Source organism: Dermacentor andersoni, chromosome 7 (assembly GCF_023375885.2).
Source record: "Dermacentor andersoni chromosome 7, qqDerAnde1_hic_scaffold, whole genome shotgun sequence".
Taxonomy (NCBI): domain Eukaryota; kingdom Metazoa; phylum Arthropoda; class Arachnida; order Ixodida; family Ixodidae; genus Dermacentor; species Dermacentor andersoni.
Genome location: NC_092820.1, coordinates 145,568,577 through 145,594,116, shown reverse-complemented (window position 1 = coordinate 145,594,116; position 25,540 = coordinate 145,568,577). Strand labels below are relative to the sequence as shown.

General features: G+C 45.5%; 1 protein-coding gene across 3 annotated transcripts in view; it reads right to left on the bottom strand.

Annotated features, from left to right (window-relative positions):
* Khc-73 (Kinesin heavy chain 73) overlaps positions 1-25,540 on the bottom strand; it is a 122,740-nt gene that overhangs the window by 53,807 nt on the left and 43,393 nt on the right. For all 3 annotated transcript variants that reach the window (XM_055072260.2, XM_055072261.2, XM_050180871.3), the window contains exons 2-10: positions 13,355-13,433; positions 11,796-11,811; positions 10,215-10,365; positions 8,147-8,327; positions 6,983-7,070; positions 6,067-6,201; positions 5,864-5,976; positions 5,263-5,374; positions 3,853-4,065 (exon numbers count right to left, since the gene is read on the bottom strand). In XM_055072260.2, coding sequence (XP_054928235.1) covers positions 3,853-4,065; positions 5,263-5,374; positions 5,864-5,976; positions 6,067-6,201; positions 6,983-7,070; positions 8,147-8,327; positions 10,215-10,365; positions 11,796-11,811; positions 13,355-13,433 — 1,088 coding nt within the window. The remainder of the gene's footprint in view (positions 1-3,852; positions 4,066-5,262; positions 5,375-5,863; positions 5,977-6,066; positions 6,202-6,982; positions 7,071-8,146; positions 8,328-10,214; positions 10,366-11,795; positions 11,812-13,354; positions 13,434-25,540) is intronic.

Below are 25,540 nucleotides of genomic sequence, written 5' to 3'. Positions count from 1 at the left end.
GGTGTCCGATCAGCGTTTCCGTTTTTGTGAGCAGACGAACTCCATCAGCAGACGTACAGCTCGACTCAAGGCCCATCAAACACATCGAAACCCAAGGCAGACAGGAAAGCGAGCCACACACACAGACGCGCGAACGTTGATGCGAATTCGACACTACGCCCGACTATGACAACTGTGCCGATCAAGTGCCGGCCGCCCCCCCTTCTTCACGTGGACTCTCCCGTGCGCCGCGACCGGCCGATGCATCCCGCGCGCGCGCGATCCTATTACGTCAGCGTTAAGTAAACTGCGTATGTTGCAGAGAGCCAGTTGGCGTTTTTAAATGCGAAGCATTTCGTGGCGAACGTTTGCCACTGACAGTATCTATCTAGCCGCCTATGTCTTGGTGCACTCGTGGTCGTTTCGTCAACACTTGGCGTGTACCAAAATTGGCATAGTATGGCAAGAGTGTATGACGAATATAATTGATAGGTCATATGACATGAATGTCATGACATCTGTGTCATGTAGGTCATGAAGCAGCCGCCTACCTCATGGTGCTCTCATGGTTGTTTCGTTAACTTGGTAGGTACCAAAATTTGCGTAGTAAGACAAGAGTGTATGACGAACATCAATGACAGGTCATGACATTAATGCCGTGAGACACGTGACATGTAGGTCATGAAACAGCCGCCCACATCTTGATGCTCTTATGGTCATTTCGTTAACTTTTTATGCACCAGGAATGGCATAGTATGACAAACGTAAATGATAGGTCATGGCTTAAATGTCACGGCATGCATCTCATGTCGGCCATGAAACAGCCGCCCACGTTTTGGTATGTACCAAAACTGGCATAGTATGACAAGAGTCTATGATGAACATAAATGTAGGTCATGACATACGTGTCGTGTAGGTCATGAAACAGCCGCCTACGTCTTGGTATGTACCAAAATTTGCATAGCATGACAAGAGTGTATGACGAACATAAACGATAGGTCGTGACATGAATGTCATGACATGTGTGCCATGTAGGTCATGAAACAGCTGCCTATGTCACGATGCTCTCATGGTCGTTTAGTTAACTTAGTGCGCTCCCTGCACACTGCTTTACATAACATCGATTCCCACAGGGTGTGGAATCTGCCAGATTTTTTTCTCCCTTGTATCTGCGAGGTTCCTTTGCACCAGCACTGGCAGAAGGATGTGTTAAGCATTAAAGGGCAACTCCGGTGACTTTTCTATGTCAATGGATGTCGAGGAAATTCGCTGGGTATGTTGCTCTGAACACTTCCGTCATGTCCTCAAAAAAGCAGGTTTGAGTGTTGCACAGATTTTTTACAAATGAATTTAATTAACTGCCTTGAACACCCGCCTTGCCTCCTCCTCAGTTACAAGCCACATTGCGTATGACGTCAGGGGTGTTCCATGCAGAGCATGCCGGAATTATGCAGACGACAGTGACGAGAGCATCGAGGAGTCGACGATCATGAGCTGGCGCTTGGCATGAGAAGTTGCTGTCGCAAGAAGTTGTGTTCCCTGTAAACGTAGGCAGCACGAACTACAGCCCTCGCCATCCGCACACACAGCCGATGCCGATCGCATTCAGCCGAGGTTAAGCCTATATGTCACAGTCGCATAGTTCATGTGTGTGCTGCTGGTGGGCATCAGCGACTGACACGAAGCTAATTAAGCCATCAGGATGAAGAAAACTCCTTGTGCAGTTGTTTCGACCATACGGATTTGAAATAAAGCATTACTCATTTCGTACAGGGCACACACAAAAAGCGAGAAGCGACAACAGAGAGCAGTATCGACATCAGAGCGTTGTCATTTCCGACAGAAAGCTGCCCGCCGCACTCCCCAGCACTTCCCTAAAATAAATACGACTACAAACATGGGTGTATTTTTACGTATTGTCATGCAGACTCATTATTTAACTTCCGAGGTGCACTGCTTGCCAAATATCCTAAATGGGCAGCAAGTGTAGGCCTCTTGATACAGCAGCGTAAACAATCGTGTAGTTCAACTGCCAACGGCGTCTATACTAGCATCGGCATTTCCGCGAGAAAACTACGCGTTCTTGCAGAGTCCTTATCGATGTCCACCTTAAAGAACATATCGTGTGCATGAAGAGAATACGAAGAATGATAAGTAGGCGGCATAACAACGCTCTCGTACTATGGTCTTCCGCTTGCTGTTTTCGAAGATGTGTGCTCGCTCATATCAGTGCGATTCAGAGTGATGCATGGATGCTTACATGCACAATACCAGCCTGTTTTGATATGTTCTGACATTAATTGATGTCACTGATGAGCTGCTATAGCATTCAAGTGAATGAGGATTTGTCGCTGTACCTGCCGATGTAAACAAATGCACCATTTGGCACTTTGGACTGTTGCCGGCGTTCTTGCGGGATACAAATGTAGAAAGTCGTGCTCCACATCTTACAGTGAGCATGCGAAGCGCTTCCCTAAGAAAGGGTAAAACACCTAAAATAGCAAGCAGCACTTATATAATCAGTGGTTAGGGGTACCCTTGGTCTTCTTGTTGCAGCACAATATGTAACGCATGGGCGCTGGCTCTCGTGGTGGCCGGTCTAATGCGAACGGCGATTCGTGACTATTGAATTCGTCAGAATCATGACTGTCAATATTTGACAGATCCGAAGAGCTGGTGCAACTGACATTGTCACCCGAAGGTCCGGCGCGGTCACGATTCAACTGAGCATCTGATCTTCGCTGCCAGTGGACAAGACTGGCATGTCTTGCGTGCTTTTCCCGGTGGAGACACTCGTGATGTCACACGAAGAAGTCCACTCGGCTGCTTGGTCAGGTTTTGGTTTCGTTTTTGCGCATTTTTGCTTATTTGAAATTATTTCCAAATTTTTGTGACAATTATATTCGAGACAGTGGGGTCTCGGGAACCTAAATATTCCATTACCTTGACATGGTAAAAAAATCGCCGGAGTTGTGCTTTAAGTGCACTTGCTTTAAACACATGTGCGAGAGTCAATGATTGTAGTTTCTTCGAAAAACTACAGCACGGCCGTTCGATCGTGGAACTGCACAGTAGCAAAGTTAGGGGTGCGTTTATTACGGGAAGAAAAAAAAATTCAGATTTCTTGCGGCTAATCTGCAGGTGTGTTCATTACGAGAGTGCATTCATTATGCGAGTGAATACGGTAATTTCTTGACTGCAATGGGCTCTCTTCTGCAACTTGCAAAAATGAGCCAATCGTGATCAAGAAATACAATCGCGATCAGAAGTACACTGTGCGACACTCGCATTGCATAACATGAACAGCCAAAAAAAGAAAAAAGAAAAAAAATGAAGAAAACATACATGACCGAAGGCATGTAGTTTGTTGTCTAGAGTTACTCAGACGACTAGTACTTGAAATGAGCTTAGTGCGCTGATTAGTGCGTTAAATTATGATTTTTTTTTTTTACATATTAGGTGTAACTTATACTTGGAAAGTTGTAGAGCATGCTCAAAAACAGCCAATGAAGTTGTTTCTACAATGTAATTTTTTTACGTGGTTCGTTTAAGTTGACTCTATATGAAAAAAGAAATGACATCACGATGAGCTCTTGTGCATGAATTGCAGTCACAAATATTCGTCATCATAAATGAATGGATTGCTTACCACGCTGTCTCTTCTAATGTATCTATAGAAAGCCTTATTTATTGGCTGAAGGTTGAGTTACATGCAGCTACAATTGCTTTTCCGTGCTAAAATATTTAGCACAGAACTGAATATAATTCCGCAATGCTGTTATACATAATGACAGCTTGCTCTAAATATATTCTTTTGGAAAAAAGAGAGAGCGAGAGAGAGAAATAAAGACAGAACTGAGGACATAAACTCACCGTGGCATGCTTGAGCTGATCCCTGAGCATCTCCACTTCCTCCCGGAGCTCACGAATGATGCGGGCATTGGGATCTTCATTGACTACGGCGTGGTTGATGATGCGCTTGGCCCGGTCTGCATACCTCAGGGTTGAGAGGGTCTCCTCGTAGTTGTCGGCTGCTGGGCTGATGGCAGCCACCATCACAGTGCGACTGTTGCCTCCCAGGTTGTCCTGGAAGCAAGAGAAGCATGCAGTGTCATCTATGCACGCTACCGCGATAAGTTGTGGCATCTTTAGCACATAACTATTTATCCCTAAGTGAGAAGAAGCAGCCGTCACAACTCTAAGACGATTATGTCTCTCTTCATACAGTAAACCCTCGTTATAACGAAACCACCGGGACACGAAATGGACTTTCCAAGCAGTATGGCGTTAAGAGCAGAAAGGCTTTAAAAGAGCCATTTTAATGCAGGACACTCAATACAAGAGCGTGGGAGTATGTGCAACATGTATCAGAGCAAAGCCGCACTCTATAGTCGTGGCATGACAGAGGCTACCATCACGTGGTACGGTTAAGTCAAAGGAGATGTGGCCATGTGGCAGAGTACCCTTTGTAGCACTCTCTTCCTCTCCGGGTTGGTTACTAAGAAAAGCAAAGGGTCATCGTGCACGCTGTACTGAGCAGCCCCATGCAGATTTCCCAATTTGTATTTCCAACTGTGCATCTTGTATTAAGCTGTGTCCGGCACCACTGCACTGCGAGTAATCCGGCATGAAATGCATGCACTGTGGTTGGGACCACGAGAAAGCTTGAATAAAGCAATTTCGTTAAAACGAGAATATACTGCATTTTTGTTTCAAAAATAAGAAAATACGCTTTCAGCGGTTCAGGACAGCAGTGTATCAGAGCTTTCATGAACGACTGTTGGGTACGGTGTCACGTACCCAACAGTTTGCCAGTGTTTGTTTTTGAGCAGCTTATCAGAGTTACTGCTCAGCCTGGCACAAGATGCGCCGCCCACCATATCAAATATTTCTTGAACATTGTATCCAATTCTATAGCAAAAGAGAGTCGTCTAATTACACTGCGCATGCCATGCAAATAGTGTTGTACATTCTCTAATATACATAAGCACCAGCAATTACTCTGCAATGTACGATGAGACATGTATAAATAGCAGAAGAACTTGATCCAATAATTGAAGTCTGACGAGCGACAACTGTGCTCACCGGTATCATTTTGATTCAAGCATGGCTTGTCTCTCTAGGCGCAAGTTTGCCCAATAAAGAGTTGGACTCTTTCTTAAGCCAAACTTTTGGCAGTGTTTAATTTTTCATCGTCACTTCGCCGAGACAATATGTAAGAATTAGTGAATATTATGCATTATGCAAGCGTGCACTATGTCAATGAAGAGATGAGTAAAATACCTTCAGGAGCCAGGTGAGAACGGAGTCCCGGTAGGGTACAAAGGAATCCTTCGCTTTACCCGAGGACTGGTCGGCTAACTTGGAAATGACTAATCCCAACGTTGTCAGGGACCTGAAAAGAATAATTTGCGAAGTTTCAGGGTGCAGACAAGACATTTAAGAATTTGACCACTTCACTTCACAAAGACATTGACTGAACACGATCTTGATTGCTGATGTCACAGCCCCAACATAACGCATACAGTAGAAAGCCGATCTGCACTAAAGGTCATTGCTTATATGTGCGTAATGAAGATTTGTTCCACAAACCACAAGACCAAAGTACAAGCTGACTGAAAATGTTTTCAGAAATTGCCAAGAAAGTTTGATTTACTCCTGACCTCGCCAACGAAGTCTGGAATTAAGGCCAGCAGTATGATGTTTGCACAGAGAAGCATTCCCACTTCGGGGAAAAGGGGGAATGCAACATAATATTTATGGATTCTGTTTTTTTTTTTAATGAGTTGAAACACCTGTGTCATTTACGCAGATCTTACACCAAGGCAAGCCATGAAAACATGTTAACACCAATGCTGCTGTAAGATTTTAGGGCCCGACTTACTTGTTGATATTCGAACCTTCTTTTAGACGATCGCCAATGGCACCAGTCTTGACCGCCCGTTCGCTGCCGGCCAAATCTACTAGACTCATTTTGGACACTTTCTCTCCAGTGACCTGCAACAGTGCATGGAGGGCTCAATGTGCAGCGCGCAACCGAGTTCAGTGGCTCCAAGACCACTCAACAGAACAAGGAGGAAGTCTTACCCCAGAGGCATTATCCCTGATTAAACAAGTCAGGGTAATATTGAATACTGCGTGGGAGCGACTGGATTCGCTGTTCATGTTAGTTGCTGCGACTGTTCGAGACTTGTTGCCTTCTGTCATTAGGTTATTAATTTCCTGCAATTTAAGAAACAGAGCATAGTGTTAGCAAATGTTAACTACAGCAAACACAGAAAGCTTAGCACAACTTAGTAGCATGCGGTACCACTGCAGAGTAAACTATTTTGCAGCAGAGATTCTATTACAACAACTGACGCTAACTTTGGAAATTTATGGATTAGTCGCCTTACTAAAATGAGCATCAGAGCCCAATCTTGATCTAACAAAGATATAACGATTTATCGGATGTAACAAATGTAATGAAGAAGACGCGCCTTGTGTTTTCTGTAGCAGCTCGAAGATGAAGACGACGACCCGTGCTGTGATTGCAAGAGAGCTCAGGCTGTACGCTGCTGCTAGGCTGCTGCTAGACTAATTATCGCCTTTAATTAAATCTCACTATACAAAGTAAATATAAAAGAAATGTTTTGTTAGTATATAAGCCTGCATGCTTATTACGAATATCAAATATAATAAAGGCATTTTTATGTCAGATGCATCTCCATCACATAATAATTGTCATTTATTACAGGCTTAAAGGCCCCAGTTTGGCCTTGCATGAGGGGAGAGCAAGAAATACAACGAACTGTCCTAAAATGAAGACCTTGAGAATGACACAGGCAAATCATTGAAACATAAAAGGTTACAAAGCAGTATGCAGAAAACAAGGTGCAGCTTAACAAAGTTCGACCATATTTTTATGTGCTGCTTATAATCACACTCCATGCTGGTAGTAAATGTTTAGACCCAAAAGAAAACAACAGTGGTGATTTTTTAGCAGTATTGTCAGAACACTCACCTCGTAGGAGGACACAGCTAACGTTGAAAGACCATCAACGTACGGACCAAGAATGTTGTGTTCCCGAACTTTTAGATGCTGTTTCCCGCTGAAATGTTAGACACACACATAAAACCTATTATTTCTAAAATATTGACAAGCAGGCTTCTTGCATATTATCAGTTAACAAGGTAAGGGAATCTTTTTGAGCTATGAGGATAGGGCACAGGCATTTTTCCAAGCATGGGTAATGCTGATCTCCATTAGTGAAAGAATCTTAAAGAGGCACTATGTCATGTTGGCATCAGCAATACGACAACTTCCTGCACAGAAGTACAATTCTCAAGTTAATTATCAGAATAATAACTTGAGACTCGTACAGAGCTCTCCGACTGCCAATGGGACACAAAAAAATCAGTTTAATAATTTGAAGGCTGAATCGAACAAAGCCCTTGAAGTGTACGGCACCTGCTAAGATTTTCTAACAAAGTTACAATTACATGGCAGATTAAATTATAAAAGTAATTAACTACTCCCCTTTCGCTGATCGCAGAGTGGCTGGCTAGTGCAATCAAACTGCAGGTTGACCTTCCTTTTCACATAAACCACCAGGAAATTATTGTCAAAGACACGCGATAGCTGATAGCTAGACCTGTTGTTGCTGCTGATGCTAGAGACAGTTATTGGTTTTCTCTATCGGTTAACGCTATGAGGCATGCGGGTGCAGCGATGTCGCACTGCCTCTAGGATTGGCTCACGTTGCAAACCAAATTAAAGTCCTTGTGAGGACACAATACATGCATTAGTATCAGCGTTGGCCTGCCAAGTCACCGCTTTTGATAACACCGTCTCAAAGATCGGCCCAGCTTGCAGCTGTCAGCTGTCACTGGGATCAGCACAGCTTACTAGCCAGACAGTTGATTACAAGAGGTGGGGGGGGGGGGGGGGAGAGCCAAGAAAAGAAAGAAAAAAGGCTTCAAATATGAATTTATTCAAAATAGGAAGAGTACACAGGAAATACTGCATTAGAAATCTGGATCTCTAGCTCAAGGCTTTTTTTGGGAACCACACTAGTTCGTACTCACAATCAGAGCTAGCTTTAATAAACATTCTCTGCCCTGTTTCGCTTTCGGCAGCTTCACTAGCCAATGGATTGACGAGTATCCCAACGCCAACAACGCTTACCCCCTGGGGTCTAATAGGTCATGCACCCTCTCGTTGTAGATCTCCATGTAGGACACCTCCACCTTGTAACTGACGCTGGGGTCCGCGGAGCAGGCGATGCGCTCAAACAGTGAGTCGCATAGCCGCGGTATCACCCCCTTGTTGTCTGCGGTCCCCATCATGGTGTAGCTTTTGCCGGAGCCTGGAAGGGCGACACCATAAAAAGGAAATATGACTCGGTAAGGTGTAGATATGAGTGAGTTGGCTTTACATTGTGATGACCAGCGCGTGATGTGAGACGAAAAACATGCAAGGAGATGAAGATGGGTGCTGACCACTAACTACTGTACCTTTGTTGATAATCAATCCCCTAGTGATGTAAATGCTTCATGTACTGATGTCACGCATAAAGAAACAAAGTTAAAAGCAATTCAGCAAGAAGGAATACATGAAACAAAGACAACTAAGCAACAATATCACGACGAAATGGCCTGCCCTAAGAAAACTGCCCGTTCTAGTCGCCTTGTACATTTTTCGTATGGTGTCATGTACTGGTCGTCACAATTAATGAGAATTGAATGAAATAAAGATATGTGGAAATCCGTAAGCAGGCTTTCCCCACACAGCTAACTTGCCCTAACCAAGATGGCCACATTCCAGCGAGTAGCACTGTTAAACATGTGTTTTCAAAGCTTGGACGGTGCGAGGGAGGGAAAGCAGCAGGAATGGTATTGGCAGCCTGCACCTTAATTATGCTTCTGACCCGAGGTCCGTCATGGTGGTTAGGTAAAACTAGGTGTGTGGGAAAGCCTGTTTATGGAATTTCACAGATCCCTCCATCCTGATGAGACAATAAAGCAGAAAACTCTTTGAAATTATGGCTACGGCTTGATGTAGGATTAAAAGAGGCACTGAATCACCCTTTGAGCCCAGTAAGAACACATTCCCCTATATGTAGATGATGTGGGCCAAACGTTATTTTAATGCATACAGCAGAGAGTCCATAATCTTGTACAACAGACTGCTTGCTCTTTCCTGGGGTTTTCCAAATCCTCATTAATTTTTTTCGGTTTATGCGATGTCTGTGGACACGTTACAATGGGTGTGAGAGCCCATGAACAGCAGCCTCTGAGCGATCATTCGTAACTGTAGTGAATTACGAGCAAGCAAAAGCTCACACACGCATGCGCATCACTTCAGATCTAGGAGTGGGGAGGCGGCAGTTATCAACACATCCCACCCATTCCACACACAATAGCAACATCAGCACCACTGGTATTTCTAAAATGTGGTTGTCAGGTTTTGTACTTTTTACTATCAGGAGGTTATTGTTACAGAATAACCAGAAGAAAACAAGCGAAAGGGGGAAGGGGAGAGGAGGTAAACCAGGAAGAAAGTGCAAGAACAGTTATTTTTCTTTGCTATTTATTGATTCCATTGCTGCATCACTGTCCTTTTCTTGATATTGTAACCAAAGCTTTTGTTCTATTGTGTATTCTTACCACGTACACTATTCTTGATGCTGATATGTTTGCCCCTCTCCTTTATCCTGTAAGTCCTGAGGAGGAGATCAAGAGTTTGATGGAACCCTGTCTGGTTGGCAGGAGACTGTGTAAGCAGTTGAAAGCTGGATGCTCACCCTAAAGATTAGAAATAAATAAACATTTCCTATGCACGAGGCTCTCGTGCAGGAGCTGAAACGTCTTCTTATTTTCAATCTTTTTGGTCGGTGTCCAACTTTCTACAACTTACAAAGCCCTGACGGTAAATAAGATAAATAAATAAATAAATAGATGCATCATTCACAATCATCAAGTTTACAACTGTGCCATCCAGCCCTCCCCCTTCTGACCCACAAGAGTGGACAGCAACGTTGCCCTTCAACTGAAGTCCAGGAGTCCAGGCCTATATTCACAAACACCTGAGGACGAGTGTTAGGTTCCATATGCAATAAGAACAAACTCTCCTTAGAGCACCCAGCTAAGTACGACGACACTGATGCACAGCACTGGAAGGATACAAGAGGCATTCCACAACTTTGCTGTCAAAAAAAAATCCTGCGGCACATGACGAAAACATGATGACGCACCTGTCTGCCCGTAGGCAAAAATGCAGGCGTTGTACCCTTGGAAGGCATTGTCCAGGATGTCCGTCCCTAGGCAGGTGTAGACATGCTCCTGGGTGGCAAAGTGCGTGTCTGCTTCGTTGAATGACCAGAAGCAGTGGTCGAAGGCAAACGTCTGCAATGAAAAGGCAACGCATCCAAACGTAAGAAACAGTTCACCACTATGAAAGGAAGTCTGTGCTCAAGGCCATAACTCTCATACAGTGTTCATAAACTAACAATTCAGTCCGTATAGAATATACAGAACTTGATCTTTGTAAATTGTTTATTGTAAATTTAAAGAAAAAAAAAGCCATCAGCAATTATCAAACATACTCTTTAAGCAGGAGTCAAAACAAGAAGCCCCACTCACACTTACAATTCCTCGATATGGTTTAATCAAACAGTGAAATCAGTTCTACACTGATATTTGATACATTAAATAAAGTGTTGAATGGCACTGACAGGTAGATCACAATGTGCCAAGGGGCCTTACAGTCTTAAATTACACGAGGCTGAAAATGAGGACGATAGTCACTGTTTCACCAGGTTCACTGTGCTTGGGCCCTCTGCTTTTCGACAACCCTAGCCAGAATATACCGGTAATGCCAGCTAACATGAAACAAGTAAAAATAATAATAATAATAATAAAAATATATCAAGGCCTTCGAGTGCAAGTGGGTGAGACCACTTACATGTTGTTAGTAACTCCCCCCAAAAAGTCTCAAGTACTTCTCGTGTTCTTATTCGTTCAGTACCATAAGGATTATCTAAATACCTCTCTAATTATTAACTTCATGGCCACAATGACAAACAAGGTTTGTAGAGCGCATCTAAAACCATAACTTGGATTTGTTTGCAACATTTTATTGGTTCCATAGCTCTTTCCTAAATGTTTTTTTTTCTCCCTCTCTCTCCATGCGTCAAAGAAAGCACTTGGAACCTTCGAAAAGCAGTTGCAGTCCATTGTTTGAGCGCTAAGGCTGTCATTTAAATGCATAAAAAAAAATTCAGGACATAGTGTATCACAACTGAAATTGAGGTTTTCAAACAATGTCAAACTGTATTGACATTGCAGCCATAAGTTAAGAAATACTGGAGGCTTTTTCTACAGGATGCTAACAAAATATAGGCAAGCTTCATCCACCCAACAGGTGTCACTTAAATTTTTAAAGCTTCCTCCATGTTAACTGGCACATTCATGAATTTTAGTGATTACACTGGAGGCAGACATCTACTAAAACAGCACTGATGTTAATACATGTGTGTTGTGCCTAAACAAGATGGAAGTTCACATAAAGATGCAGGCTTGAGGTCACCAACAGTTGTTGAACAAAGAATGCCATTCCAGGAAAGCAGTTAAGAACTCTCGTCGAAGCCTTGGCTCAAAGAAAAAAACATTCCTTGTTAAATCACTGTCGCTCATGTTTGTTGTGTGTACTTATACAATAAGCATGGTCTAGCTAAGTTAGACAAAACTGACCCATGCAGGATATATTCAGAACAATGACTGCAACACAGGAAGTAAGGTTATTGAAAATGACAAGTTCACATAGTGTAGCTCACCTTTGGATGTTTCCGCCTATGCCAGCAGCAGTTGGAAATGGAAGCAAGGAGTTGGAATGGGACAAAAGAGAAAGAAGTGTCAGGTTAGCGGCGCTGAGCGGTCTCTACACGGACTATGTGTGTGCCTACGCTGACAAGTTGTATGCTAGTAAAGCGGGGTCAGACGACAGACACAATTGCGGGAGAATCAGTCATGTGACACGTTATGTACATCAGGGCCAGCTAATGTAAGGATTCCTGTTGCTCGATTCTATTCTTGTCTTATCATCCACCGGTCACGGCCAGCCGATCATGGTGATAACAATGCGCTGCTTGGATCACTGACGAAGCGTGAAAAAGAACAGCTAAGGAATATGATAATTAAATTATCCTTACCCTGATCATTTCACAGCTAGCATTCAACTAGATGCTAGATTCAGCACAGCTAGCCAGATGCTATACTGCAAACCAATAAATAACCAGGCATAAATTATGTTAATAATTTGAAGCTTCATGCTGTAGGTATGGTTCACTATTAAACAGAACAGCTATTACTAAATAGTATAATATAACTGCGGCATCTCAACTTTACCAGGAAATCATGCTGGTATTGTGCATTAGGCAGGCATACTAACATGAGAAATATTCTGCATGTTCTCATGGCCTGTAAACATTGTAATCAGGTGTCATTGATGGCAGCATAATAATTAAGTGTTCCCTTAAAAGTGGACCATGCTGAAAATCACCACTATCTTCATAGAAATTAGATGAACACAGCCTCATAGATATGTCTAAAACCATAACTGGCCAATCAGAGTATAAGTCTGAAGCACTTCTGCGCAAGAGCACAGAACATTGCTCAAGTTGTCAAGGGAACTTGTCTCCAACGGCTGCAAATTTTATGCCCAAATGAAGCACAGATCTAATCTTTTGCACACAAATTGCCATGCCTGAGGCTTCCTTACTTAAACTCCTCTACTTACAAATTCAATCAGACTTTGCAACTTCCAACCGTTTCTAACTTGTAAGGAAAGAGAGGGTGTGACTTCCAAAACACACTGCAGTAAATGTGAATAAAAAAACACACAACCCACAGGCATTGACCAAACTAGTTCCAGATGACGAGAATCAATTTTATGCTGCTCCTGACGCAGACAAGAGCACGAGCCAACAATGGCGCAAAAAAAAATGACGTCCATGCTGTTTGCACGCTCTGGTGCTTCAATAATGGCCCAAACCAATTCACATTCGACCGGCCTGTCAGGTGGGGTTGAAAAAAAAAAAAGGAAAACGCAGGGCTTGCTTTTGTGTTCCCCCAAGCACAACAACCTGCAAGATCAGACAGGGCATCACAATAAACTAAACAAAGATAAAAGCGACACCACCACACACGCATCCCTCCCCTCTATCCCACCCCACCGCCCAACTTGTTTTCTCTGCTGGATGCAGTCTTTCCGCTCTGGTGCCCTCGCACAATGGTCAGTGTCAATGGCGACAGCGACAATGCAGGCGCATTTGGAACTGAACGGGATAATGCGGGAGCTGCACAAGACCGGGCGGAGGACCAGAACGGGACTCACCCTTCACCCTTGTTGCTGTTGTAGAGGATCGTCTGGCCCTCGGTCATCTCGACGACGCATTGTGCCCCTAGTTCCACCTCTGCAACAGACAAGATGCAGAAAAACAGTCTTGCATTAGGAATGTACGCAAGAGTGCTGGGTGCGCACCGAAAGCGAGATGCAGCCCCAACATCAGTGAAAAGACATTGCAGCACTGACACGTGTTAAGAACAAAAGAAGCAAAACCTTCTTGTTCTTCACGATGGCCGTGCCTAACACTACCAGGGTCAGATGTAACAGTACATATACGCAAATATCCAAGAAAATTGACGGAAAGGCGGCCACTGCGGTAGCTCAACAGGCGCCACCGTAGCTAAATTGGCAAAGCTTCACAAGCATAATGTGGAAGATGTGCGCTCGAATCCTGCCGCCGACAAGCTGTCTTTTCACTCCCTTCGATTCCCCTTTTCCTCAGTATTTTCTACATTTCAATTAAAACCAGAGTTAATTTTTCCTATGCTTTCCTTGGCTTCATTCTGTTGGCTCAATATAATTGTTACACGTGGTTCCTGACAGCTGCACGTGCACAGGTAGCATGCAGTGTCACCGACACTATTATTGGAGTATTTTAGCATATCGTTAGAGTTATCATCAAATCAAAAGGGAATTTTATTACACAATAATATGAAAAGTGTGTACAAAGATATTTGGTCCCATCGCCTAAAGCGGCTAGTGATGGGTCCCAATACAATATATGTATTGCAATAATTAGCAGTCTTTTAGAAGCAAAAACCTTCTGCCCGCTACCTATACCGCCTCCGTAACGAGTAGAACGGTAACTCTACGCTAAGATTCTGTGTTCATTTTTCTTTTTTTTCAGGTCTTGGAGGATATGTGCTAGCTGCTTGGGAACGCTATTCCTAAACCTCCCCAACAAGTCTACCAAACGTCGCTAATGGGCCTCCAAGGCAAGTATCCAACCGTTCCGAGAGACCTCCATCAGCCCCCCAGTCAAAAACAACAAACAAAGGTGTAAGAGAGACGGGTTAGATAAGGCGTTCCCGTCGCACCCGAGCACAGCAAGATCGTGACGCATCACGTAAACCGTTACGTAAGCACGTACGTGGCGGCGCCAGCACGCGCACGACGTCGGCTCCTCTCTCCCCCTCTCCCCGCAACGCCCTCCCACCTCCCGCGCAGCTCCGTGCGGAGGTCATGGTGCCGAGCCGAAACCGTATCGAACGCGGGTGGGCGAAATGCCGCGGGCGAAAGTCGTGAACTCTGGCGCGCGAAAAGGTGCTGCAGGGGCAAAAACAACAAAAGTGCCGAACCGGTGCGGCAACGCGAAATTGCGGCGAAAAAAAAAAAAAAAAATGAGCCTGCGCGTTCAACCTGTGTTTGGCGCGATGTTCGCATCAGAATCGTATACCCTCGTGGCGTGCTGCCGTTTTGCTCGTCCTGACGGAACAAAGAGAAATAAGAAAGAAAACAAAATGAGGCCAGGTATGTACACCTACGCGCTCGTAGCTCTGTATCTAGGGTTTCCGAAACAACAAATGAATAGAATGAATAGAAACCGCACTGCACCTGTCCTGTGCGCCTTCGCGCTTCAAAACATACATATATAGTTTCCTACTGAAATTTTTTGCGTGAGACTCTATGAAAGCATATAGCACCTGATAGACGTCGACATTGAAAGAAGTTCGCCTAAGTCGTGACGTCACGGAAATGAGCGAACTTAATTGGCTGGCGCCTTAATTTATTGCCAACCGCAGCAAGCACGGAGGAAGGGGTCTCCATCGGAAATGGTTCGGCTGCATTACCTTGCGCAGTTAAACGCAACCGTCCGGGCCATCCTTCTTCTGCGCGTGCGTGCTTTAGATGAACGTGCAAGGCTCATAATGAGCTATGTTGCGCCAAAGGCTGGCAGGTGGGTGAAGTAGCGGTATAGGTAGAGTGCATCGGTGTCCTCTTCGGCCGCCGCTCCGTACTACGGGGCGGCTGGGGAGGACACCGAGGCACTTTAGCGGTAGGCGACCGAGACGCCGCGAGACTCTCGCGACCCCTCTATTACAAAACTCTTATAAAACAATCGTCATTTCAGGTCACCAATGGCACACGCGCGTGTCGGCGTGACACGGCGTTCTTGACGAGAAAGGTAGCGGGCGCATGGCTGCTAAAGGAAGGAAATTGCACGCTGGACGACGATTATTAGGCAGTTTTTTAGATTAGGGTACCCGATTGAGCGATGGGCGACGTAAACTCAGTTGTGTATACCCTTTGCGTTCTTTTGCACGCCGGGACGGTTTAAGTTCCCCTTAGGCTTGGGCACCGTACAATATAGAACTCTTCAACTTAAGCTCCCAAGGGTATTGTGAAACCCTTTTAGAATGGAGTGCTACGCTAAAAAAGCACCCTGAACAGCGTGTTATGACAACATTCTCAGAAAAGTTCTTCGGAGCGGATCTTCGTTTCAGAACGATAATCGTAATCTAACTTGCATGTCTTTTCCTTCTTTAAGGCTGCGCGCCCCACACTTCCATGTCGCGATCGGCATGCTCGTGATTAGTGTGACACGACATTTTCGGCAGGAGAGCAGCGAGCGCGGAGCTTTCAAGAAAGGAAACGCAAGCGATACAGGTGACGATCATCGTTTGTGGACACGATACACCCCAAAGGGTGTATAATTGCTTTACACTCCAAAGAATTTGCACCCTTTGGGGCGTGTCTTGTCCCACAACGATAATCGTCATCTGTCTTGCCCGCATTTCCTTTCTTTAACGCTGCGAGCCCGGTACTTCCAAGTCACGAACGGCGTGCGCGTTGTCAGCGTGACATAGCATTCTCGACAGGAAAGTAGCGAGCGCAGCGTTTTCAAGAAAGGAAGTGAAAGCAAGGCAGATGACGATTATCGTCGTGTGGCAGATATACACCCCAAAGGGGGGTGTACATTTGTTTAAGAGTGTAAGAAAGACACGTGGTATATAGGGCTGTGGTGAAACACAGCGTAATAAAAAGCGTGTTAAGACACAGAGAAAAGAAGAACGACGTCTGCGCCGTACGTGTCCTCATCGAGCCCATTCTGTTTATAAGTTAGCTGATTAAAAAAAAAAGAACATTGTCAATAAACTGCCGTTAACTGCATACTGCAGACTAAAAGTCTTGTTGCCCAGTAGACTACATAGAAGTGGGTCATTCAAGAGGACACTGTGGCACTCGCAGCAAATATCAGTAGCAACGCAAACGTCTCACTTCCTGCAATCTATACAAAGAAAAAAAATTATGGTGTTTTACGTGCCAAAACCACCATCTCATTATGAGGCACGCCGTAGTGGGAAGACTCCGGATTAACCTGAACCACAAATAATTTACACCCTTAAAAGTGAAAGGTGTAAATGTATCTATAACTCACATCCTTAGGGTGCGAGTTACTGACACGTTTACACCAAAAAGGGTGTAAACATGTCTAGCTCACACCCACAGCGTCAGTTAGATATATTTACACTCTTTTACATATTTACACCATTTTTATGGGTGTGAGTTATAAATATTTACACCCTTTTTCACTTTTAAGGGCGTAAATTATTTTACAGTGCACCTAGGGTTCTTTAACGTGCACCTAAAACCTAAGTACACGGGTGTTCTCTGCATTTCGCCCCCATCGAAACGCGGCCACCGGGATTCGATCCCGCGACCTCGTTGCTTTTAAGCAGCAGAACATCATAACCACTAAGCAACACCCCCGGCGGGTCGTTATACAAAGAAGTAATTATACTTAACGGGCCACTGGCATCCGCGTTTAATAAACTGTAAGGGGCGCATGTTGTGTATAAGACGTATTTCCTCTCTATTAGACTAAAAAAAAACAAAGGGGGAGGTGAGGGAGGAGGGGCGATCGTCCAAGCGCGCGGCCAGTGCCAATTCTTCTAGCGTGAGCTGGACTGTGCACGCCTGGCACTCAGACTTGGCGCCCGCAACGTTACTCGAGTGCGGCTGATCTGCGGGGCGCTCTCGGACGCTGACCAGGCCAGCGCGGTGACCTGGACAATGCAACGCGCCGCCGGGTGACTTGCCGCTATGACGTCAGTGCGGATTCCCCCCCCCCCCCACCATCACCCCCGGCAGAACGGAATGCGATGTGTCTATCCGGCGGCGGCGGCCTTTGGAGCGTCGCCATTGGGAGAACGCTTGCACCGCCGACCGCCTCTGCATTCCCTCGCAGGTCCACGTCCCCTCTACCTTGATTCACTGTATTCGTCCCCTTAATTCAATATATGACCATAACCACGGTGTCTGGCATAGATGGGCCAACAATGGGGCGGCCCAAATGTGAGAAATTCGATAAAAAATCGAAGAAGCCGTTGGATATCTCAAGCGTTGTTCCACTGAGAGGTGTAATAAGTGGTTATAGATATTATACCTACATGAGGCTACGTCATATAGTTATGTAGGTTTTGGGCGGTGATTTATGCTTTTGCTGCGCGGAACGGAGATGCGCTTCGGTCGTCGATGTCGAGCCACTGCAACTGCAGGAACGACGCGCGAAGAAAGTCGGGGATCAATCCCAACAACGTTTCGCAAATAATAATAATAACAATAATAATAATAATAATAATAATACCTGGCAATACCATCTCTAAAATTAAACGAAGGAAGCCAACCGCTAAAGCGAGCTTCTCCCTTAGAGGCCACTCAAGGCGGGGAAGCAAGCTTTGACGAAAGCTTTTTAGAAAGCTACACAAGCAACTGTACAAGCTATGGTCATCCGGTACAACAGATCCAAACAGGAAAGCGACCCATGAGCAGTCACAGGCCAAGACGAGACAAATAAAAGCGAGAAACGCTTAAATTAAATAAAGGTCAACTGCGACGAAATTTCACTTTAGCTAATTTCGTTATAAATGAGCAGTATGGTCGAGCGCTTCTACGACGAATGCCTCTACAACGAAATCACCTTTATAACGAAGGAATTATTCTGTCCCGGTTTTACTGTGGGCGGTGCGCGACCTTTACAACGAAGTGCCCTGTATAACGAACGATTTCGGAGGTCATAAGCACTTCGCTGTAAAGGCGTTCGACTGCATACGCCATTAAAAGCAATCTTGACAAAGCCGCAAGCGCAGGCAACTAATTGTATAGTTTTCTTGTTATCACCCTACATGAGCACCTAAGCAAACGACGCGTGAACATGGCGGTTGTCACTATGACTCAAGTCCCAGCACGCCGCCTTATCTCGGAGGCCACGCCGAGGAGCCGCACGCTCTAGATCCTGCGTCAATTCAGACGGGCGTTAATGGCGGCGCTTATTGTTTTTGTTTTTAAAGTTTCGGTATCAAAAAACGGCTCTTTCTGTTAGCTTATCGCGACGCTTCCACTCGCATTTCAAACGTGAAATTTTACACGAGAGCTCCTATACATCTATACGCTATATTAAACAAGTTTTTTTTACGCGGTCCGAAATTCCGTTGCAGTTAGCCTTCCACGTCATCCTTTTCAACCGTCTTTTGCGGTCGTACACCGAACTCACTCGAAGCCGCAAGACTAAATAAACTTTCTTAAAATAAGAACCGTCGAAACGCTACGACGACGCAAGTCTAATTCCGAATTAACAGAATCAAAATAACCGGACGAGGCTGTCGAGACAGTGCGTGAAAATTCGGGCGGCGAAAAATAAAACGGTCAAGTGAACGATGGCTTAATCTATTCCGATTCGACTGCGTATTCTGCAAAATCGACGATACAACGAGAAGTGGATTCTCTTTCGTTTTCCGAACAGAAGTGTTTGTCAAGAAAACGTTCCATAGTTTAACTAGAAATTTTTATTAGGAACTAAATATCATTAGCATTCCCTTATGGATACCACGGGAAGAAATTACACAAGAAATAGGGTGCTTACGACCAAATATAAACACACGCCCTATTAATCATAGTAGGACAAGTAATTAAGTTGGGCCGCATCGCGGGGCTACAGCACTTCCTGGACAAGAAAAGTACGATCGAACGATCACACGAACAAACAAGTCAATAAAGGCAATATGCTAGAGCAGCCAGCCAGCCAGCCAAACACACAAACAAAGCAAGCAGGTAAACAGGTGAATACGTGTGCTAGAGCAACCGAAATTGGGAGCCAATTCTCAGAGCGAAAAGACGATGGAAGACAGAGGGAAAGAATGAACAAAAAATCATAACGCGTTCACAGTAGCATTGGTAGTATTCATCATCATCAGCAGCCTGGTTACGCCCACTGCAGGGCAAAGGCCTCTCCCATACTTCTCCAACTACCCCGGTCATGCACTAATTGCGGCCATGTTGTCCCTGGAAACTTCTTAATATCATCCGCCCGCCTAACTTTCTGCCGCCCCCTGCTACGCTTCCCTTCCCTTGGAATCTAGTCCGTAACCTTTAATGACCATCGGTTATCTTCCTTCCTCATTACATGACCTGCCCATGCCCATTTCTTTTTCTTGATTTTAACTAAGATGTCATTAACTCGCGTTTGTTCCCTCACCCAACCTGCTCTTTTCTTATCCCTTAACGTTGCACTCATCATTCTTCTTTCCATAGCTCGATGCGTCGTCCTCAATTTGAGTAGAACGCTTTTCGTAAGCCTCTAGATTTCTGCTCGTAAGACACAGTTGTTATATACTTTTCTCTTGCGGGATAATGGCAATCTGCTGTTCATGATCTGAGAATGCCTGCCAAACGCACCCCAGCCCATTCTTATTCTTCTAAATATTCCAGTCTCATGATCCGGATCCGCGGTCACTACTAAGTAGATGTATTCCCTTACCACTTCCAGTGCCTAGCTACCTATCGTAAACTGCTGTTCTCTTCCGAGACTGTTAAACATGACTTTAGTTTTCTGCAGTTTAATATTTAGACCCACCCTTCTGCTTTGCCTCTCCAGGTCAGTGAGCATGCATTGCAATTGGTCCCCTGAGTTACTAAAGCAAGGCAATATCATAAGCGAATCTCAAGTTACTAAGGCATTCTCCATGAACTCTTATCCACAATTCTTCCCAATCCAAGTCTCTGTATACCTCCGCTAAGCACGCTGTGAATAGCATTGGAGAGATCGTATCTCCCTGCCTGACGTATTAGTTTCATCTATACGTGAAACCGACGGTCTCTGGGGGCCTGGCTCCCGAGTAAAACACCATACATACCGTTCGCGTCAACTCCAGACACTTTCGTTTTTCAGACAATGCGCAGATGAGCGCCTCTACTCGACCTTCCCCCTCTCTCCTACAAAAGTGAACGAATAACAAAAGCAAAAAGAGTTGCACGACTGCGATTTAAGAGCCGCACGTGTTCCATGAATGGGAGGGCGCGGGCACCAACCACGGCGCGTGTAATACTATATATATAGACGCCCTTCGAGCGGGACACAATATGCAGATTCAGAAGGGGCGTGCCACGCTCGGTGGACGCGTATTTGCTCATGGACGACTGCCCGTACAGTGTCTTCCACGTAAAGTGCCTCGAGCGGCTACTCGCGCGGCAATTTTGCATGTATTCTCGGGCATGCTCGAAAAAAAAAACGCATTTATGTAGCACGCATTGATCAACTGAAAGCTGTACCGGGGAGTTCTTCATGTCGCTCAACAATTTTCCCACCGACACTTTTAATCTAACTATAATATTCGAGGAACTGATTACTTAAGCCTAATTATGCAATTAGGCGGAATGCGAAAAAATAATTCGAGTACCTCCAAGCGACGGGAAAACAACATTATACCTTTGTTATGTCCAGCTACGTGGCATTTTCATATTTCTAAGCTTTGTCTCAAGTTTCGTGGTGGTCTTTACGTGTCTAGAACGTTGCCAAAGTAGACATACAATGTCACGCGCGCAAAGAGGAACGCAGACGCAAGCGTTGCGAATTCTTTCCTACGTTTGCGATCGTCTGCTTCGCGCCCTACAAGCAAGAAGATCAGATGTGTACACAGAAAGGCAGACGCTCAGCGTCGCCTGTTCGGTCCGTTTGAGGTCGCCTGCTTTGTACCCTTCAAAGCAGACGATCACACGCGCAAAAAAAGGGAAAGGCAGACAAAAGCGCTGCTTCTTTCCTGTATATTTGCGATCGTTTGCTTCGAGCCTGCAAAAAAGTTGTACACACGCAAAAACACAGCGGATGAAACGTCTCCGGTGTCTACATAGACTGGCGGGGCATGTTTGTTAGCAAACAGGCAGAGAGAGCAGACGACGATGTCGACACTTCTGTTTGGCCGCTTCAAACAACTATGTTTGCAAAACAACCTGTGACTATTAATCTTGCCTGCAGCGAAAATTCACGTTAGTAGAGCTTGTCAATATTCGTTTCTCCATTTGTCAGCATGTAGAGCGGCAGGGAGCGCCACTGCATCTTCGTGACGTCGCGCTCTGCGACAAGTTTGTCTACAGCGTCGTCACGTGCACGACGACGCGCGCTGCAAACAGCTGGTCTAAACAGCGTCGTACTCCAATGTTTCTCTTTCACATTGTTCACGCGGGTCCGGACGAATTACATTGTTACTGTTTGTTTTTCTGACTTGCTGCAGCGTTGCAAGAGAGAGACAGACGAAAAAGGAAACGTGCGTCTTCGTAACTGGACTTTAAAAAAAAGAAAGACCGACGCTGCATGAACATACAGACATGACGTCTGTATGTTTGTGATCGTCTGGTCTGCTTCGCGCAATTCAATACGCCTCTTTAACAGCAGCGTGAAAACAATCAAAAATGAAAAGAAAAACAAAGTCAGATGCTAGAGGTGTGCAGAGAGAGTTTTAACGAGTCCTGCATTCTGGTAAACGCCACCGGACTTGGCGTTCTACCGGTTGAGCGGAAGTGCAAATGTGAACGTCCTTCACGGTGCAGCAACCTCGTGACGCCGAGCTCAACCATACAAACACAGCCAATATTGCAGTAACCAAGTGTATTTTACTTTGCTACTAGTGTACATTTACTGCAGCAAACACTATTAAGCCGCCACCGAAAATTTACATCAGCAGCAAAGTAACATACACTCGGTTACTGCAATCTTAGCTGCGTTTGTCTCGTTGAGTTCTGCGCCACCAGGTGGCTGCACCGTGCAGGGAGTTCATGCTTGTGCATTCGCTCATCCGGTATAACACCAAGTCTGCTGGCGTTTATCGGAATGCCGGACAAGTTAAAACAAGTTAAAACTCTCGGCACCGTGCAAGAAGTTCCAAGTTTCGGCTCCGCTCATCCGTTAGAACGCCCAGTCCGCTTGCGTTTACCGGAATACCGGGCACACTAAAGCTATTTAAATGCCCAGTACACTTGCGATTACCGGAATACCGGACACGCTAAAACTAGAGTTTAGGGTGTCCGGTACTGCGGTATAAACGCAAGCGAAGTGGGCGTTTTCTTTAGACGAGCGAAGGCAAAAACGTGAACCGCCCGCAAGGTGCAGCTACCTGGTGGCGCATCTTGCAGGCCGCTGCCTCTGCTGAAACTCTATATTCCGGTGTCGCTGTGCGATCGTCTGCTTCGCGCCATTCAACATGCCTTTCTTTAAGAATAACAGCCAGAAAAAAAAACGAAAAAAAGGAAGAACAGACTAGAGCGCGAGGCACGTATTGCGTTTTTCCCTGATTACTGTTATCGTCTGCTTCGCGCCGTTCGATACGTCTTCTAAGCACCTGCTGTTTGTTTCTAGATGCCCTTCCGATATACAACGATAGGGGGGCGTTATAAGTCCGATATATCGAGCGATTCAAAGGACAGAAAGCAGGCCTACTGCTGCTGCAGTCTGCCGCAATAGCTATACGCCTTCGAACGGATCCGCCAAGGAGCAGGAAGTTGCGCAGAGAAGAATAAACAAATTAAAGCAGAAGGCAAAGACCGAGAATTGATAAAAGCAAGAGGCGCAGGGAGGAGGGCTGGGGGGGGGGGGGGGGGGGAGTTGGTACGCCGTAAGTGTATACGCGCTTGCCGGCACTCCAGACGTGCTCGAGACCATCGATAAGAAAAACGCCCGCCACGGACTGTGCTTCGAAGCACAGTCCGTCCTCTTGCATCGCACCTTCGAAGCGTGCGATGCAAGAGCGCGATTTGCGAGAGGATAAACACACGCTAGCGGACCATGGGACTACGCGGGTTTCGTTCCAGAAGAGCATCGTTGCTTACTAGCATGCGTGTTAGTAATTACACGCATAATAAATAATTTATTGTAATAGATTTTTTACGAACCGCTTTCGGTTTCGTTTCACGGGCGGTGTGTGTGTGTGTGCGTGTGCGTGTGTGTGTGTGTGTGTGTGTGTGTGTGTGTGTGTGTGTGTGTGTGTGTGTGTGTGTGTGTGTGTGTGTGTGTGTGTGTGTGTGTCGTCACGACGCAGTAAGTGGTCACGTGGGAGAAGAGCATCGCGACGTTTCGGCGCTCGGCCAGGCTTGCTCGGCCATCTGTTGCACTGCCACTCCTTGCGAAGCCTGACATTTAAAAGACCTCAGCCTCGAGAGTTTCCTGTTTAAATACGCGATAACGGTGAAATCGTTTTCCTCCGCAATCCATGCTGAACCAATCTTGGCGAAATGCGTTGCGTTTTGGACGTTGTGACCGACGCAGTTCACTGCATACTGTACACAAATTGCTCAATTTTTCTTTCTGTCTTTTTTTTCTGTGCAATGACTTCGCGTTAACACAGTCGTGAAACAACCCTTACAAAAAAATTTATAGAAAGTCTATAGACGTCTAAAGACTGTCTGTAGATTTTCTATAAAAAATTTTGTATGGGAGCGGACGCCCCTGCACACATCCATTCCTATAGACAGAGTCAACCGCAGTATAATGCATTAGTTGTTGCGGTTATTAAACATCCGTGGTAACAGTCCATGATGGCGGGACTCTAAAGACGCATAATTATTCCGCACCATTAGCAAGAGTGGCGCCAACAGATGCACAGACGGCAGACAAGACAAGTGCTCAGCTTGTCTGCCCTTCTCAGTGTACGTATGTCACATTGCGCCCTCTTTCCAATAGATATATATTTCACCAACTAGCCTACAGCAAAAAATACCTTCATTGCAGTCCAAACACGCGCATTAAAAAAAAAAGAAATCCGCGCTTAATCTCAAGCCCAACCGAAGCTTTAAGCGCTGTCCGCGTGTAAATTAAGTTCCCGTGACGTTGCGAGCACCACGTGACTGAGAATACGCGTGAGATCCCTTCACGCAAGCGCGAGGACAATTCGCAAGCGGCGAAATGAATTACGTCATCTTTATCGGCGGCGTCGGCAGGTAATCCCGAGTTCCGCGCCAGAGCAACCTCTCACTGATTCAACAACTAAGTAAGGATCAAGGTCGCTCGGCTTCCCTCTCAAACCGGTAAAAACCTTCAAAGGACTCTCCGGGCTATAGACACCTGAGCGTGACTGTCGACACACGCGGTAGACTGAAAGCATAGAAAACTCGCTTTTACGTACTTCCCGCTTCAACAAACGAATCCTATAGTTCCCGCGAAACTATATAACACGTCACGTGGATCGGTTTCTGTAAATCACCGTCACAACGACATTTTTGGGTAACAGAAACCTTCTTTTTTTTTTCGTAGACCACTCAAAGCGAACTGGCGCAAACAAAGTCAACGACACTATAAAGAACGCCGAATGCATGACCCTCTTCCTGTGATACAGCCACTTCTACTCTATAAGTAAAGAGCTTGGACGCGCCGTACACTTTACTGCATGTATCCGTTCTCTCGATACGAACGTTTCTATACCGGAGTCATTTCAATACTTGTTTCCTACTCTTACTTTCCACAGTTTACTTCTCTCTTTACAGTCGCGCGGCTGAGTGCATCCCAAAGCCACATAGTTTCCGCTTAGGCTCTTTTTATTGCTCCATTTCCTTTCTTGCTTTATTTTTTCTGTTCGTTCCCACCACCCCATTTTCGGACCATCCGCAATTACCGACTCTGCGCCAGTGTCAAATACAACGACCGACAGTGGCCAGATTTCTGTTAAACATGTAAGACCCGACAAGTTCTCGGTATACGCATGGTCCGACTGCTGGCCGGTTTCTCACGCTGTGGGCAGGTGTGTCACCGCGCAATATACTGGCGACATGGACATCGTCACAGCCATCATCGCCCCACGGGCGCCATTCTGCCGGACACTCAATTTCCGCCATGTTGGCGTTTTAAGCCAATTAGAGAGGTCGTGGCAGCCCCGTAGGCCAATCAGAGCTGACATTATGGCGAACTCGACA